The sequence below is a fragment of the Dinoponera quadriceps genome, unplaced genomic scaffold, assembly GCF_001313825.1.
Source record: "Dinoponera quadriceps isolate SergipeBrazil2010 unplaced genomic scaffold, ASM131382v1 scaffold1476, whole genome shotgun sequence".
Lineage (NCBI taxonomy): Eukaryota > Metazoa > Arthropoda > Insecta > Hymenoptera > Formicidae > Dinoponera > Dinoponera quadriceps.
This window is the reverse complement of record NW_014555863.1, coordinates 433,106-451,025: the sequence shown is the minus strand read 5'-3', so window position 1 is coordinate 451,025 and position 17,920 is coordinate 433,106. Positions and strand designations below refer to the sequence as shown.

General features: G+C 43.4%; 2 protein-coding genes across 23 annotated transcripts in view; both read right to left on the bottom strand.

Annotated features, from left to right (window-relative positions):
• LOC106745620 (amyloid beta A4 precursor protein-binding family B member 2-like) overlaps nucleotides 1-1,301 on the bottom strand; it is a 160,611-nt gene extending 159,310 nt beyond the window's left edge. For 4 of the 5 annotated variants that reach the window (XM_014621396.1, XM_014621395.1, XM_014621391.1 and 1 more), the window contains exon 1: nucleotides 952-1,301. The gene's annotated coding sequence lies outside the window, so the exon portion shown is untranslated. The remainder of the gene's footprint in view (nucleotides 1-951) is intronic. The other variant, XM_014621397.1, reaches the window with a different exon arrangement.
• A 12,138-nt stretch (nucleotides 1,302-13,439) lies between these two features.
• LOC106745599 (ensconsin-like) overlaps nucleotides 13,440-17,920 on the bottom strand; it is a 182,649-nt gene continuing 178,168 nt past the window's right edge. For all 18 annotated transcript variants that reach the window (XM_014621345.1, XM_014621346.1, XM_014621338.1 and 15 more), the window contains 2 exons: nucleotides 16,133-16,401; nucleotides 13,440-15,874 (listed from right to left, as the gene is read on the bottom strand). In XM_014621345.1, coding sequence (XP_014476831.1) covers nucleotides 15,861-15,874; nucleotides 16,133-16,401 — 283 coding nt within the window. In that variant the 3' untranslated portion in view covers nucleotides 13,440-15,860. The remainder of the gene's footprint in view (nucleotides 15,875-16,132; nucleotides 16,402-17,920) is intronic.

The window sequence follows — 17,920 nt, the reverse complement described above, 5'->3', positions numbered from 1 at the left end:
GAAAATATTTCACGTGTAACCGGAAGCATTAATCTTCGACGGATGGCAGTTGGTTAACGCACTTTTTTATATCCGTCACTTTTTTTAATACTGGCGACGGTTATGGTGGTGTTTTTATATGAACGTTTCGGAAACGTGACAGAAAGAAGTAAAAAGCTAGGTAACTTTATAGGTCAGATCGTAACGGCCGGCAGGTTGTTGGGCGCGAATTCTCATCACGTAGAAAAAGAAAAAGCGTTCCGTGCTTATCAGCGGTGTGCGAGAACAAAAGGCGAGAATTACCTCCCGCAATAACCGGAGCACACTTATCGCTCTATAGCCAGAAAAAGATCCTACCAAAAAGCGTTAAACTCGCACTAGCAGTTTCGAAAGCGCGAATGAAAAATATGAACTTTTTTCGTTAAGACAGCTGTCGACTGTCGATAGATTTATTATAACATATTAAGGCAAAGTACATTTTGTGTCATTGTCATATCAATCGAGTCAATCAGGATTGGACGCGATTCGTGAAATGATTTATTAAAAGATGTATTCATTGTGTTGATTAAAATAAAAATATTCATATCGTGCTTGGATTAAGCTATAATTCTCTTCATAAAACAGGGTCAGATGTGCCGATTTTAAGTTGTCTTAAAATTAAGAACTTTCACACTCCTGATCCCTCCACAAAATTTCAAACAAGTTTTCTCGCGCAAAAATAAGGCGGAGAAAGGCGAGATGCGATACTATTGGTTTCAAATATATATCACATTATGTCGCGCATGACAACGTATAGCAAGAAAATCGAAGTGGTTTCCAATATGTTATAATAGTTCCACCCTTCGCAAGGATAGTCGTAAGACCATGTCATCGAAGACATCGGCCCAACTTTATTCCGCGAATCCCTCGACAAATCTCTCACCCTTCGAAATGCGCGATTCGTAAAATTGTATAACGACAAAAATTACTTACAGCAAAGTTCGAACCGTTTCCACCCTCGAGGACTCCCGCGAGCAGCCTGGAGAGCCAGCTGGCTTCTCCCCCCTCCCTCTGTCTCTCTATTTCTCTCTCTCTCTCTCTCTCTCTCTCTCTTTCTCTTTCTCTCTCGCACCCCGTCGGCCCACACTATCCTCCGGTTGCACCTGGTTGCAACGAACCTTCCGGAACAAGGATAACGCGCGGACTGCGCCGGGGAACGAGGAGGGAACGATATAACGCAGCGCGCACGGAACACACGCGTCACGCGAACATGAACGAGGGTGTGCGAGGGTGGTGAGGTTAGAAACGCCGAGGAGTCTAGGGGTTCTCGTGCACAGAAGAGCGTCTAGTTCGCGTGGAGGGCGTCGCGGCGCTGCCAAGCGACGACGCCACCGCGTTTCTGCAACCCTCTGCGAGTCCCTTTCTCTTTCTCTCTCGCGCGCGCGCAATCCCTATTGGCTGACAACGGCAACCCCTTGCCCCCACTGTTTACCCAACGTTCAGGAACGTCGGCGCGCACGTGGGCACCCTAAACGTCACCCTTCTGGCCCGTATCTTGCAAGAAACGCGAATCGAGAGAGGGTGGCGATAAGATTCATCGTCGAACTGGCTCTTCTAGTGTTAAATTTTTCCCTTCAAGATTTTTAAAAGTTGATAAAGAAATGTAGAGTGAAGTAATAATGAGGAAATTCGAGTATTGTCTCGAGTTATAAGATTCTACAATGGAATCTGATAACCTTGATCAAAGGAACACGCGGTAAAGAACTACGTAACAACTTTTGAAGCGTCACAGTCACGAGATAATTTTGTTTACTATACAACTACTAACTATACAAATTTGCGGATTAATCAGCGTCTAGAAAGTTACTTTAACATCCCCTCGTTGTCGTCTGATGTCGCGATGTGCACACGCACATTTTCACTTTTCGCATCCGATAACGATAATTATAGCAGTCTAGTTCCCAGTTTCCTCCGGTGCTACACTCTTCTGAATAATAAACGGGCGCTCGTTCGCAAAGTTTCTGAGCGGAATGCGCTTTTAACGTTCCCGAAAACTCGAGCAACAACGGTGAATAATTATCGCGGAAATCGCTTGTTACATGCTAATGATGAGAAGTACCGCTGGGAAATCATAATAATAAGACGCCACTTAGCGATATTACTAATAATAAAAGAGAGAGAGCGATACTTTGGATAGTCAAACGAGAAGTTCATTCACCGTGATTCGACCTTTCAGTATGTATATTTCTGTAATAAATTTCTGTAATATATTTCTATAATAAAGTTTCACGCGTTTGAATGGAGATGCCATTCTCGTCGAGAGAGAAAAAAAAAATAATTGCGTCAAACTAGTGCGACGTATCAAACATTCGAACGAGTGACGAGCAAAGCGATCGGAAAATCGGAAAACTCGCGGCGGATTGGCGAGGCGTTCTGCCAGGTGATCGAAGGCTCGTTAACGATCGTAATAGACAATGGCTTCAGAAAGCGTGACAAGAGCCGCGTGTGTAATTGTGTACTTGCCAGAAGGGAGGGTTACAAAAGTGAATTGCTGGGTCGTGCCACGCTCTACTACGACAAGCGTGCAAAAATCAATACCAACAGAGACCTGTCGTCCTGAAATTGCTCTTGTATCTCTTATCTCGTCTTCTTTAGCCACTCTGCGCGCTGCTTCCTATTCGACGCCGAGAACACCGACATCAAATATCGATCCTTACTTTTCAAAGGTTAAAACGAAACGTCTAGATTAAAAATGATTAATGTCAAAAAGAAAAGAGGAAAACTTAACACGAGACACAATGATAGTTGTCTTGCAATCTGAGAAGAAATTTATTGAGGAACTAAAAACGGTGGAACATCGATTTTGCTTGCCATTATTTTCGACCGATGTAGCGAAGGCATGAATCTACTATCTCCATGAAGAAAGCTTTAATTCCGAATTTTAACGTAATTAACAACGTTATTGTTAATCCAACGAAGTGTCTGAGCCGATTAGTCCGTCTCTTCGTCGTACCAAACTTTAATTAAAAATTCTCATATATTAACGCGCTATTTCCCAATTTTCCAATACACGTTTTCATCAAGTAAAATCAGCTACGAATTTGTCAGAGAATCTATCGCTAAAATACTTTCCGATACCGAAGCGACCTATACGTGTGTCCACCGAGATTGCGTTTTATCGCTGTATTCAACGTATTCGACGGGCTCCGAAGAGCAAGGCCGGTTGGTTAAGCCGGAAAATTTATCGAGACAAATCTCGTCAGATTGGACATTTAAATACACGTCGCATCGCGTCGGCGCTTCCATCGTTTCGTTCCAGTCGCGTCCGTTGGTTTCGGGCTTATTAATTATTCCGGGCAGCGAGTGAACCGAGTCAGGACGAGCGATTACCCAGCGGTCCATGCAAAAAAAGGCTACAATTTCCCGAGTAATTTTGCGTAGCTTACTTATTAAAAAGCGCCCGGAGGCGGAACGTCTCTTTAAATCATGCGCACCCCCAGGGCCGGGCTCTTCTCATGTCTTTCTAATATTTATTAATCTCATTTGCTCTGACGACCCTCGACACCGCCACGAGATTCACACATTGACTGTTCACCCGGTAGAAATCGGACTCTGCAACATTAATATCTGACGCGGAGAGAGAGTTCTGCGCGCGTCGTTTCAATCCTATCGCCTTTCGTTGGGGAAATGCGCGCTTCGTTACGCATTCGCCAGACGAAACTGCTCGGAAAATTGTCGCACTAATGGCCGTTTCGCATTCGTAATATCCACTAATCAAGGAGGCAGTTTGTTTTCCCGCCGGACGCGCGTGATCCGTACATACGAATTATCCCAATGTTATCGCGGTTCATCTAATCATAATTCAAACTAATCATAATATCGAACAACAAGTTTCAATCTTCCTTTTAGTTCTGATGGAATGAAATCTAAACGAGATCTTCTAAAAAAATTAGAGTAAAAGCTTCGGTAAAAATGTACGTAGTTTTCCTAGATACTTATCCTTAAAGTTACTGTCTAGTATTAATGCATTCTCATTAATTGTAACGATACTGCTAGGAAATGGACAAGATACTTATTAAAGTTTTATTCAGTAGCTGAAACAATTTTCCTGGTAAAAAATATGTGTAGTTTAGCGTAGACGTCCGCTCAGTTATCGTCTAATGTTAATCAATTGAACAGTTTTTTGTTCATTTATTGCTCTGTTTTCGTTCAGTAAATGGGTTTAGATTTTGTGCGCAATAACTGCAGGAAGAGCGTTACATCTCGATTGGAATTCCAGGTAGTTTTATTCCTCAGTTACTAGGCAGAAGTTAATATAACTGATCAATAACTGCTCAAAAAATGCATGAAATTTGGATTAGAAGGTATAGTTATGCTGAAAAATATTTTCTGAAAGGTATAGTTATGCTGAACAATATTTTCTGGACAAAGATCCTCGTAGACACGGTCATACGGATACGCGGTGGAAGTTTTATAGTCTACAGCGCAAACCTGTCAACCCTATCAAAGACGGGATTAATCGATGTAACCGATTATATGTGTTCAAGCAAGCGAATTAATAAGTGACGTGAAAGGCGGCGGCTGTGTAAATTTCTTAGCTAGTCTGCGCGTTTGTCTCGAAAGCGTATATGCGCGGTCATTAAACGATTATATTTTCGAGCCGTCGCATAAGCGGCCGCAGCGTCGAGGGTTGGCCTCGACAGGTTTACACGTCAAAGTTTACCAAAGGCTCTTCAGAGCCGGCGAGCCTTCGCAATACACGGCTCTAGCTGCTACGCCCGTGATTGTGTAGGTGTGTCGAGATACTCGGCAAACGAGATCTACGCCAATATACAGGGTGCAGATCGTAACTCCTTTAATCCCGTCGTTAAACCGACGGAAAAGAAACATTTTCATATCTAATTCACTTATTGAAGTCACTCACCGTAATTTATATAAAAAGAAATCACAAAATGCGCGAAACACGTGTGATTATTCTATTCATTATGAATAGATGAAGAATAAACAAGGGGAATAATACGACCAGTTAATTACTAAAGCATCGCGCGCTCAGCGTCGGCGTGAATTCCAAAACACCCCATGTACGTTATGCCTCTGTATATACGTGCGAGAACGGAGTCGAGTCGAAGGGAGGGCATTAGGGGTGGGTGATTGTAATTTCACACATGGCGTAACGCACCGCTCTGCCACCCTTCACCTCTCGGCTTACGCCCTACGATGTGAAGCCTTCCGCGGTATACTCTTCCATCCCTCTTCGTCGCTCCGTCACCCCGTCGTATATATTTTGCTTTCGTTTGTTGAACGTACGACTGCAACCGCACGCTGTGGAATACCCACTTCTGGTGCCTCTCTCTCTCTCTCTCTCTCTCTCTCTTTCTCGCCTATTTATTCATTGTTGCGTTGTCCTCAAGCCAGCCAGCTCGCCCGTCACCTTTCGTCGTGTTTCCGTGACAAGCGGAACCTCCGTCGCACTGTCAACCACCAACTGCGAATGGTTAGCAACCGATTCAAATTTTCGGACGGAAGTTAACGTAAAGACGAATTACCTCGGATTAATTAACTGTCTCGGATAGATCGCGCAATTGTTGGATAATGGTTTTTCCGTTTTCGTTTACGACCCTATTCCGCAGCCTCGCTTTCGAACGCAGCTGAGCTTGCCGCCTCAGGAAAGAGCATGCAATCGCCGAGACCGAAATTAACCCAAGTTATCGGCGCAACCCAAGCTTAACGCATTTTACGGAAACGAGCTGTTTCCTGCATACGTACGCGCCTCGCCCGCGCCGCGGAGGCGACCTTAAAAGATTCACAAGGGCTGTCCGTGCGGCCGTTTCGCAAAAATTCTCCCCGCCGCTGTATCGCGCGTTGCCGGCGATATTTAATATCTCGAAACTGGCGCCGGTTGCTCGCGCGAGAAAGTGCGAGGGATGGTGGAGAGTTGGCAGGGTGGGAGGGAGGGAGGGAGAGAAGAAGCAGAAGGAAAACGCCGGGAAAACTGCCGCGGGTGTGGCGCCTTATCAAAAATTAAAATTTCATTCGGCCAAACCGTGGCGGGCGCTATCGAGATCCTCTCCGGGGGTGCGATAGTCTCTCGGAGAAAGAGAGAGAGAGAGATACCGGAAGCGAGATACCGGAACGGCGTGCTCGGTGTAAGAGGCAGTAAGCCTTAATCGTGAGAAACTAACTTCGCCGAAGTTCCGACGAGGCCGCCGCCGTCTCCGCTCTCTCCGCGCATTGTTCCCGTTTTTCCTTCGAATTTATTGCGCACTTCCACGGCCCTTTACATTCCCGCCCGCGACTCTCTAAATCTGAATTTTCTAAATCTGGATTTACGGGCCCGCGCTCCCGCCGATAATTTGTAGCGCGACTTTCGAACTCAGAAGTTACGCGCGACTAAAAAATTTCTACCACGATCGTCGGACCCGGCAGAAACGTCCGAGAAAGCAGCAGCCTACGAGCCGTCGAATCCTTTCCCGAAACTTTTGACTCTCCGATGAGACGTTATTAGGCTGTTACACCGGTGCATAAGCATTTCGATTTCACGTAGGGAGCGTTAGTCTCAAATGTTAATTTTAACGCCGGCTCTCGAGATCAGCATATTACTTATGCATTTCCACGTGCCATTTTCGATATAAAATTCTTTACCTGGTTCTAACTTGGAAAATCCGAGCCGCTCGGGAAGTCAGCCCCGAAATCCGAAACTTCTCCACGTCCCACCGACTGGAATTTTAAGGGGCGCGACCGCGGATAATCCGGATAACGCGATCGTGCCGGACGGAATCGCGAATCGGTTGTATTGGGATCCGAGCCAATCCGACGTGCTGGCGGCTGACAATTGGTGGCGTGGCAATGATTTCCGATGAGCAGGGCTAGCGGACGGAGGTCCTGACCAAGCAGGACGAGTGTACATCGGTGGTGAGAGAGCGAGAAGGAGGGAAACGCATCCGGCATTTGCGGTCGGCGGCCGCACGCGGATTCCGTCCGATTTCCCTCGTTCCGTCCGATAATTTTGCAAACGACCATTCAACTCCGATTCTCGCCTTCTCCTCTCTTCGTGGTTTGTATTTCACTGCCGTCTCGTGGACGATGTACCTTGGAGCAATACATAGTTCTGCGAGGATTTTCTTCCGCACGCGGAATTATTCACGAGCCTCTCTCGCTTCTGATTCTGATGGGGATTTTGGTAAATTCGCGAAGTAAACTGCTTGCGGAAAGATTCATTTCGTAAATTTTGAACTTTAAGAATCATTATCACAATAATATAATCCTCTTGTTTAGCATAATCAATTATACACATGGATATAGAACAAAAAAAAATTATTATTACATAAAAGAAATGCTATATAAATGCGATAATATGGTTTACAGACAAATATCCATTTACAATTCCCCAATTTCCAGTAAAATTCTCAAAGAATTCCCCGATTTTTCCAGGTATAAATAAATTTTCTGAGAATTCCCAGTGTGTTTTCCAAGTTTCTCCATGCAGTAGACATACTGTGCTAAATTAATTTATTTTTAATTTCTAAGTTAATTTAATAATAAATGCCAGAAAGTTACTGTGATATATGAGAAAATTGTAATAGCTTTAAAACAATTTTAAGAAGATTAAAAAATGCGCGGTAGAGAGAAGAGATTTCCACACGAAAACGCGATGATATTTTTCCTATATTTATGGGCACATTTTTGCCGCACCGCGATGCGCATCAATATACAGATATACTGTAAAAACGTAATAATGGATGCAAATGGATTCATATGCTGAGCTTTAGTAAAGTATTCCGGCGTGCCGAGCGATGGTAAAACAATCGAGGATCGGGACCATATAAATGTATGATGCCTGTCTAAGTGCTTTAACCGTTTCCATCTGCTTGGAAGTCAGTAGCTCTCTTCGATTTCCGAATATCTTAGGATACTTTGCGTACTTTACTCGTCGACGACTTTGGGAAAGTTTGATGGAAAATAACGTCGCTCCGCGGACTTTTGCCGTATGGAACTACCGCGATAAAATGGATCATTTACTCGGAAATAATAGAATACCGCGAGAAATACATTCTTTGTTTTATCTCAAAAATGGTTTTTGCTTAACAGATTTTTTATTTGACTTTAGATTCGTCAAAAATTCCTATAAACCAAAAAATAGACTGTACTACAATGTGATAATAATTCTTGAAGCTCAACATACGATATTATGCTTTTGAAATTTTCGGGCCAAAGTATATTGAGTTCTAATTGAGGTAAAAAGAAAAGAACGTGCAATGAAAAAATATATCTCGGACGGGGCGCGATTAAAAAGCTTGAAGTAGCCGACAGGGTGAAAGGATCGGGACGTTTCGTTCCGATATCACTGTTGGAAATTCCTCGCGGTCAATCCTTCTGCATTCCCTGTAACGCCTCATCCCGCGGGAGGAGAGTACTTTTTTCTAGGATAGCGGAACAAGTGTTGTCCACACAACAGGACAGAAAGATGCTTTCATAAAGCGGCGCCTTTCTTTTTGCGCCTTCGTCCGCAAATCCAATTCTTTCTTCCCCTTTGGTGTCTTCGCTTTTGTTCGGTTGTATCTCTCCTCTCTCTCTCTCTCTCTCTCTCTCACTTCGCCTTTCTTCCGGCCGTTTCGTTTTCGAGCACCCTCCTGGAGGCAACGGTGACTCCTTTGGCCTCGTTTTACGCAAGTTTATTTTATTTTTTACCGCAGAAGTTATTTTTTACTTCCTAATTGACGCTCAAGTCTGCGGATGTTGCAGCTGTGCGAAACGGCAGCCGGCAGCGGTATTTATTTCAAAGTCAGTTGTTTACGAAGAAAGAGATGTTCAATTGCAAAGTTATAAGACGATTTATTATATAATTTTCCTAATTAGTACAAGGAAAAAAGAATTAGCTCTCACAGCTAAAAATTAGCTTCCACAGCTTTAAAAATTAAAAATTAGCTCCTGAAGGTAAAAATTAACTGTTCATACAATACAGTTAAAATTTAGTTAATTTACCGTAATTTAAATGCTTTTTTAATCTTTGCACCAAGTTTTTAACTTTCGCAACTAAAAACTAGATCTGGTAATTAAATTTTAGCTGCACAATTTTAGTTGTATTATATAAGCAGCTAATTCCTTTTTCCGGTATACGAAATTTCACGGAAAAGGTAATCTAAGAAGGATCGCCGACTACGTATACGCTTGATTCTCGCGCAACAACGCTTCTAGGGATTTATTTATAAATCCGTTTAGAGGAGCGCGCGCGCGCGCGCGGCGCATCCGGAAATTTAAATCGACGCGAAGCGTTATCTCGCAGCAGCGAAACCGCTCCTGCGTAAGGAGCTCGCGCTTCCTCGGGAATTCGCTCGGAGAACGCTCGGGCGTGAATTCCTGGTGGCTGATGGAGAGGATAACTCGTCCCCGAAGTGCAGTAACCTCGGCGGAGGAGTCCCGGGCCCCTTCCTCGCTTACATCGCGCCCGAAGGCCTTATGACCCGTGCAAAATGAATGCATCCCCCGACCGGGCGGTGGTTGCATCCTTTTCGCTTGCGTCGAGCCACCCGTAAACCGAAGCGCGGAATTTCATTTGAATCTTTCGACCCGTTCCCTCTTCCCGTGTCCCTCTCCCCCCTCATTTCGCCGCCCTTCTCGTCGATTTCTATCTTGCTTGTTATTCTCTCCCAACCCAGAAGATAACGATGACATATATTTCATTCCAGGTCCCGCGTATTTGTCGCCGCATCATTCGAATTTTTTTTCGTATCCACGTTATCACACGCGCGCACGTTTTATTACTTACCAGGTATACTTTCCAGAGACACATTTTCGGAAGAAATGCATCACGCCTAGATAACTACGTATGACGGCTACTCGCGGTAAAAAGATCGGATAGGAGAGGAAAACGTCGAAATATGTGAGGTTAAACGCAGCTCTGTGTGTGTGTGTGTGTGTGTGTGTGTGTGTCGCCCTGAAATTACGGCCGCGTAATTCAAGCGCTCGATACCGATTTTCCGTTACACAGCGTGCAACGTCACATGTACGTTAATATCAGAAGGTGATATTTTGGAAGAGCTTCGTCTCGCTCGCGGAGGAGCGAGAATTGACGCAAACGGATGACCGAGATAACTGAGATTAATAATAACTGGAATCACTCACCGATTCGCCGACACCGAAGTCTCCTTCTCGCCAACTGCTGCATCGCCCAGCCATCTGCTTATTGTCACTTGTCATTTACTTGTTCACTTATTGTTCGTCCGTTAGATGTTCACTAACTCAAAGTTTTTGTAGACTCGACACCAGACGTATAGATGCGACGCTCGAAGCCAGACGCGTCAGTCGGACATATTGGGAGGGGAATGGCGTCGTCACAAACGCGGGAACCGGCACGAACGGAAGAACGGAACCGAGATATTTTTCAATTGATCTTTCATCGGCGACTACTCGACTTTGTAACCTGAGAAAATCTTCTCTATTCACATCTCTGCCGGGTTCCACTCCTCAAGACGGGAACTCAAAAGTCATCGAAGTTCGGCGGATTAATTGCGGATCGCGCCTACCCATAATTCTCCAGGGCCGCCTGGCGTGATGTTAAGCAGCCATCTGCAATTTATTATTTAGACGAGGCTCGGAAGTGGCGGCGCCGCAAATAGGATGAAGAGAGCGGTGATCGAGTACCCCTATGCGTTTTCCGGGGGTGCCACGCAGACGGGTAGGTAGTTACATCCGTTTCAGAACCGGGAAAACATCCCCCTCAATGAGACGATGCGGTTACGTAGTTACTCCTCGCCCCGGCACTGTTCTCTTGGCTATACTTACGTGTCCCGAACAGGTTACAAACGACGGGCGCGGTATTACAACCCGCAAATTACGCGTCCCGCCTTCCGTCTCGCCCGCTCCGACTGCAACGCAAATGTGCCGGTCCGAGGATGGTGGATTACGCGCTCGACTACGAGGAACTCGCGACCTTCCTCACCGTGCCCCTCTCTGCGACTGAGCGGCGTGTGAAATCAGTTGACGTCTCCGAGACACATCCGGCACCTTGATCCTCGTTAGTAAACAGTCATCGGGCAAAACAACCGTGGGTCGGACGTTTCGAGAAGAAGCCGAAGAGTGAAAGAATCGGTAAGAAGTATATGAGTAAAATATAAATTGCATCTTTTGTAGTTAGGGTAATTTTAGCGTCATTTTAAAATTGACACAAATACACGCATTTGCGTACGTAACATACGTGACACGTACGTAAAATATATCCACGGTAGAGAAATCATTTCTAAAACTAGCAAGTAATAACAAAAGAATCGAAAAGTAACAAGAAAATTCTAAAATAATTGTGAAATATAAATATTACATTACCTCAGATTATAAATAGTATGCACAGTCAAAGGATCACGAGGATTTAAAAATAATTCCAGCTAAAAATTTGAATGCCAAGAGCAAGGGAAAACACGTAATCTCACGTGGAAAGTAAACGTCGCAACGGGGGAGTATTTCTACCGTTCATAAATTACAATATTCGCGGACCACCCCCGTCGTTAAGCGAATGCACGTTTCCCGCCGCGCGAGCGAGCTGCGCGAAATTCATTTACGGAATTAATACCACGGATTTGCTAAAACGAAGAATTACTGCGTGTCGCGCGTCCGCCTTAATTGCGCGAACAATAATATTCGCGTTGAGGTCTGCTACGCGAGTTTATGTATCGCTATTCTTTCGCATTCCAATTAGCGCAACCGGTTGTAATCAATTAGTGCATTCCCCCATTCTCTCTGCGCTTTCTCAAAACGTTGACAATGCAAAATAGATTATTTCTAATGAGCCATTTTCCCTGAAATTACCCGTTGCTGCATCTTGCAACGTTTGGTAGATACATACGTCGGAATTGCATTATTATTATATAAATAAATTAGTTTCCAAACGATTTTAGAAACGTGTTTTTAGAAAAAGTAAACCTTTTACTGCAATGGTTCATATTTTTATAATACAATGACATGCAAAATTATTAAACATTATTTCCACGAGTGATGCACGACGGATGAAAAAATCCATGTGCAAGTATTTAATTTTTCATAACGGTTTAATTTTCTGGAATGCTGAACCCGCAGAATTCTGCGCGCGTATCCGAAATCCTCATTTCACCCCCGAGGTGATCCTCTTCGCCTTCTCGGCCCGTAATAACGCGGCAAAAGGAGCTTGCGTATTACGTCGTTTGATTAATTAATTTACGCCGACGTTGCGCTGGATTACGAACCCCCGGGCTGAATTTTCTCGTCCTCCTGTCTGCCTCAAATCTCGCGAAGAAACGAAGTAAACAAACATTTCCCTCCGTCTTTACAACTGCTGTTATTCACCTAATGATATTAACATTAACCAGCATGGTTATGCAGGCAAGCAGGTAATTGCATCGTGTAAATTTACTGAACGACGAGACACCGCAGTTTCGCCCGAGATACAATACGAACATTCTTTTCTCCTTCAGAGAACAGGGTTTTCACTGCTTGAAATATGTATGAAGGCGCGATCAACATGTTCGCGAGAGACGTATATCTTAAATGTAACAATTTTTTAAGCTTCGAGACGACACTTATATAATTGGAAAAGAATCGAGAGCTGACGTAAAATTCGATAAAGAATCTTACCTTCACTCTTCATCATCCGTCTTCCAGTTTTAGACAGCGGCCGACGATTCCTTCGTTTATTAAGATCGACGCATTATTAAATTTCTATGCGGTTTCGGTAACAATATTTGAAGCGATTTCGCGAGTTACCAGTAAAACGAAGGAAGAAAAGGGAGAGAGTGATTGAGGACCCGAAGGATCACGGTAAGAAAGACAAAGGAATCGTCTCTACCGCGTGTCGCTGGACACGGTTCCCGAGATAACTATGAATAATCGAGGAGAAAGAGGAGAACTCGAGAGGGAGACGGAAACATTCCACTTCGAGGAGGTATTTTCTCTGTCGAAAGGGAAGACGCAGCATCTCCGCGCAAAGTGCGAGGATCCGAGCATTAGTTTTTGTGAGTGTGGGACTCGAGGGACGAGTTGCATCCGCGATGCATCTTCGTGGCTGCGCTATATTTCACGGTGCGAGGTCTGCGAGTTCGCATTATCAGGAGGGTCTGCTAGTTTCGGTGAGGTGAGGCGAGGTAAAGATTTGTAGGGCGGTGAGAGATGCAGGCAGGAGAGTGTTCGCTGTTGGGCGTTACAAACGACGGCAACAACTGCAGTTGATACTAATCGAGGAAGTCGATGTTCTCCAACGGCCTGCAATTAATGTTAATATTAGGCGGAGTAATTATGGCGCGTGGGAGCAAAGTGGGGGGACGCGTATAAATCGGTATTCCAGAGAGATGTGTTTTTCAGTATTAAGTATTTATTACATACAAGCATTTTTTACAATATGAAGTATTTCTTTTTTTAAACATGACTGATGATATTTAGCATTTTTTTTCGTTATAGTATATTTAGAAACGCGCGTTGTCTCGTACTCTATTTTATTATTATTAATATTATTATTAATATTATTATTATTATGTATTCTTATAGAGTAGTTTTAATAGTTTCAACCAAATCTAATAGAAATAGTATAAGTGTACACGTGACGCAGGGGTAATATACGGTGTCCGAACGATTAATAAATATATCTGTCGAAAAAGAAAAACTAATAAATAAGTTTGATACACAATAACTTGTAACGAATGAGGCGACTGCGATTCGTTACAGTATTAAAATTTTTACAAGACAAACGCAGAGACGATTTCTCGTGGGAAAACGGACGATAAAACGTGTCAATATAAATCTGTTACTTTGCACGGTTTCGGTCTTAACGCTTTTCTTTTTTATTTCCGTCTTTCCTTTTCTTCCCTGTCGGGATATTCTCGGTGCGTAAACAACGCGACTCGCGACATGCGTCTGTACAAACAAGCTCGCTAACAATTCTCGATAAAAATACATATCATTCATGAATGGGGAAAATATATTGATCACTCGCGAGCGGGAAAATCTTTCTCGACGCGTTCGGAAATAAGGTTACAGCGTTACGCAATAGCGAACGAGAGAAAATCTCGAATACAAACGGAAACGACGCTGACGAGGAAATCTCAGCTCGCACCACGTGCAGCTCGATGACCTTTACTGCTTTTACTGATTATGGTAAAATGCGATTAAAGTAAAGAGCGGGAGGAAAGGGGGGAGGGAGGTTAAAAGTTGCGTGCGCGTGCGGCGCAAACATATACGAGAGAAAAGTCGCATAACAAACACGGTACATAAAGTCTATACACTAATTCTATCTCTTTCTCCTAGTGTCGAAAATTAATTCTCTCGAGCATGCGTCCCGAATCCAATCGGGATAACAGAAATGTGTCCTTGCTTCTCCACCCACGTTACAAATAATCCGTCGCCGGTCCCTATGATCGGTAACCCTAACGGTGATATCGCGCGATCTGCGATAAGGCAAGCGTAAAATGCAAAGCATGCTACCACGTCTGGTAATGTCTTTCCGCCGCGAACAGTGACGGGAGCGCTTACGGCTCGCACCCTTTCGGACTTCGTACAAACATTACAGCGATATCCGGCTTCGCAGTCCACGTTGACATTATCGATCGTGACGTCGCGAGCGATCGTGATGCTTCTTCCTTCGTCGAATAAAGCGCGATTAATACCGCGCGACCATCTGTAACATCTCCTTCGCGTAACAATTCTTACAATTAACGCTACTGGATCGTCACTCCATTAACTTATAGCAGCGGCTATCTCACAAAGCAATCAGCGCCATCGTCATCATCATTATTTTCGTCATCATTATCATCATCACAGCTAGAGAATTTATGTTAGATCCACGAAGAAACGTAACAATAGTGACGTCTAGCGAATACCTAGAGTATACCAATGTTAAGTAGGCCCTCTAAACGATACACGATAAGAAAAAAAAAGAAGAAAAAAGAGGAGAAAAAAATAGTAAGATTGCTTGACTAGTGAGCGCACGCCCCAAAATCTGGTATGGAAGAAAAGTGTTTGCTCTTTCTCCGCCTGTTACTTTCCCCCATGCCGCAAAATGTCTCTCTATCTCTCTTTCACATTGAACGCGATCACGCGCTTAAATCCGACTTCTCGTGAAGTTGCTATTAGGTAGTACTTTACGCTATCTCTTATGTAGTCTTAGGGAGATTCTCTAATTCATCAGAGCTCGCCTCCTATGTCGTTTTGACAGATAAGTCTGCAGAGTTCGATCTAACCCTGATATCCATCCTCCTTCTTATATCTTGTGCCATATTTCTTCGTCTTTGATACTCTGTGTTCCGCGCGATTCTCGATATTTTCTATTATCGCTAACCGATTAACCTGTCGAAATTTCAGTTGTCTCTACACGCGGGTTTTTGCATAGTAGGGGAGGGGGGACAAGAGCGAAATCGTGTGTATGTATCTGTATGATTGTATATATATATGTACGTGTTCTCGTGTACGTGAATATGTGAGAAATTTAATTTCGATTCGTTACCGTAAAATACGCCCGTGTATCCGAAAATGATGTGTGTTACAAACAGGCCTCATCCCGAAAGTCCTTTAGAAAGTTATATTTATATCTAATAGCGTACTACGACACACGGACTGAGTGTCCACACTTGCTGTTGCATGATATTATTAATTAACATTAGATATATTATATATTACACTTCCTTTTTTCCCCGGTGATAATGCTCCGAGCTCGGCACAATCGTGGGCCCACGGATAGTCAGTCCGACGTGCGGCGCCCTTCTCTCTCTTCACTTCATCTAGATATTTCCTCTACACACGATACACACATCGCGCGAAAGCGGTTATTTACATTATCATAAACGACTCGTCTCGTTCTGAGTATAGCTATTGCTCGCCACAAGCAATTTGGTTGCTGATTACCGAACTGCTCCTCTTCTGCTCGTTCAGGAGAACGTTCGAGTGACGCTTTATGACAAAAGATCTGCGGACAGAGAGGGAAAGAGAGAGGCGAACAGCCCTTTTAGTCCGTTTTCCAATCAAGCTGTACGATACGCCAGTTTATTTAGTCATAATATACAGTTTGTACCATCCAACATCCAACGAACCACTAATCGATCTCTTTTCTCTATGAAACTCGCAGATAAAGAAATTCCAATAGTTCTGGTTTTGGCATTCTGTGTATGACTAAATCGACTGGCATGTTGATTGGGGATATCAGCCATTGATTTGGCTCACATACCTGGTACTTGATTATTATCTTGCGGCTTGTTGCTGATGAAATTGTCCTGGAACGGATTGACATTGGCGTTAGCGGTGGCGGGCACGAACGTATTGCCCATCGGGGTAAAAGGCATCGCCGTCGGATTTAGGTTGGAGTTGAGGCTATCCTCGTTCGCCAGATTGGGTGTCAATTCGAGTATCGGCCCGGTATCGTAGCCGCTACTGTTATTACTCAGAGTGTCGAACTCCGACAAGTCTAACAGGTTGTTGGTCACGTTGTTTTGCTTGCTATAAAATCAGCCAAAGGAAAACATACAGAGACTAAGTTTTACAGCCAGACAGACGTTAGGGGCTACGACTTAAGCGACTATTCACGACCACTAACACGGAATCACCGACGCTAAGTTAACTATAAGCCGATTGCGAGCGACTTCGCCAACATATCTCCAGACAGTTGAGTCAGTAAAACGAAACGGATTCGGAGTTTGTCGAACAGCAACACATAGTCGCGATTCTCTTTCGCTAAATACGTCTAAAGGAACGACAACAAAGGTCGTTAACAAATGAACAATATGAAGCTAGAAAAATGTAACTAAACGTAACGTACGGATGAATATAAAGCGCTTGTTATGCGGTTCAATTTGTTCTTTTGCACGTTCTATCGACTGCTCCTCGAATTACAGGTTCTGAGGGCCTCGAAAGGCAACTATTCGGAGGTCTATCGTAACAACTATTATAAGCGATCAAGAGTCCGATAGGAATTATTTTTATGCATAGCGGTACTAACCGGAATAATTCACAACCTTTTGCGGTCCTTTGCGTAGTATCGTATATAGACATTCAGAATTTTCGTCTGCATTTGGCCATATGAAGTCGGATAAACAATTATCATGTTATAAAATGTATTATTCCGTGGATGGATCGCAACAGGTTTTTGTTTAAATAACAAGATACTACGAGAGCAAATCGATTAAGTTGATATACACGTCAACTGTATATATATATATATAATCATAATAACCATAGACTTGCTAGAACATATTACAGCAAAACAACAAATACGGATCTAATACAAAATCGAATCACACTCAAAAAATCCACACAATCAATTCACTCGTCGGTGCGAAATCAAAATGTGTAAGAGAAGAAAGTTCATGCCGGCGTTTAGTTTTTTTTTTCGTTTTTTCTGTTTTGTTCTTGTCCTTTTTTTTTTGCACGGCATGAGTACCTTTCATGTGGGATTTGTGGATATGGAGTGTGTGAAGAGAGATGTCTTCTCATGGAAAAGTACTGTATCGAAAAAACACGTAAAGGTACATAGCAAAAGTAGGCAGTAAAAGTTGACATATATATATACCCGCTCGATGATAGAGTATACAATATAAACAAGCATGAGGGACGTACGCAGACAATTATTGTGCAAGGAAAAAACAAGCCACACCATATTAATGTTAACTGGTAACATGCATTGGTGATTAGCGGAATTTGTTGCGAAGATCAATCGCACTCACGGAATATACAACGGAACGGTAAGTGGAGAGATTTTTTTATTTTCGTATCTATATAGTCAAAGGAAAGATCAGAGAAGTGTGCTCAGCGAAGATGATATCTCATTAAGTCTACGATATGCGAAATATTCTCTGTCACGTGATATATCTCGTGTATAATTATTATATACGCGAATATATTTTGGTTGTGTCATTGTGCTTTTCAATCAACGCTAATTACAACGCTGAAATTACTCATCCTTGCTGAGCCGGTGTATTTGTGAAATTACAAAACGAAACGTTTCGATGAGTCATTAGAT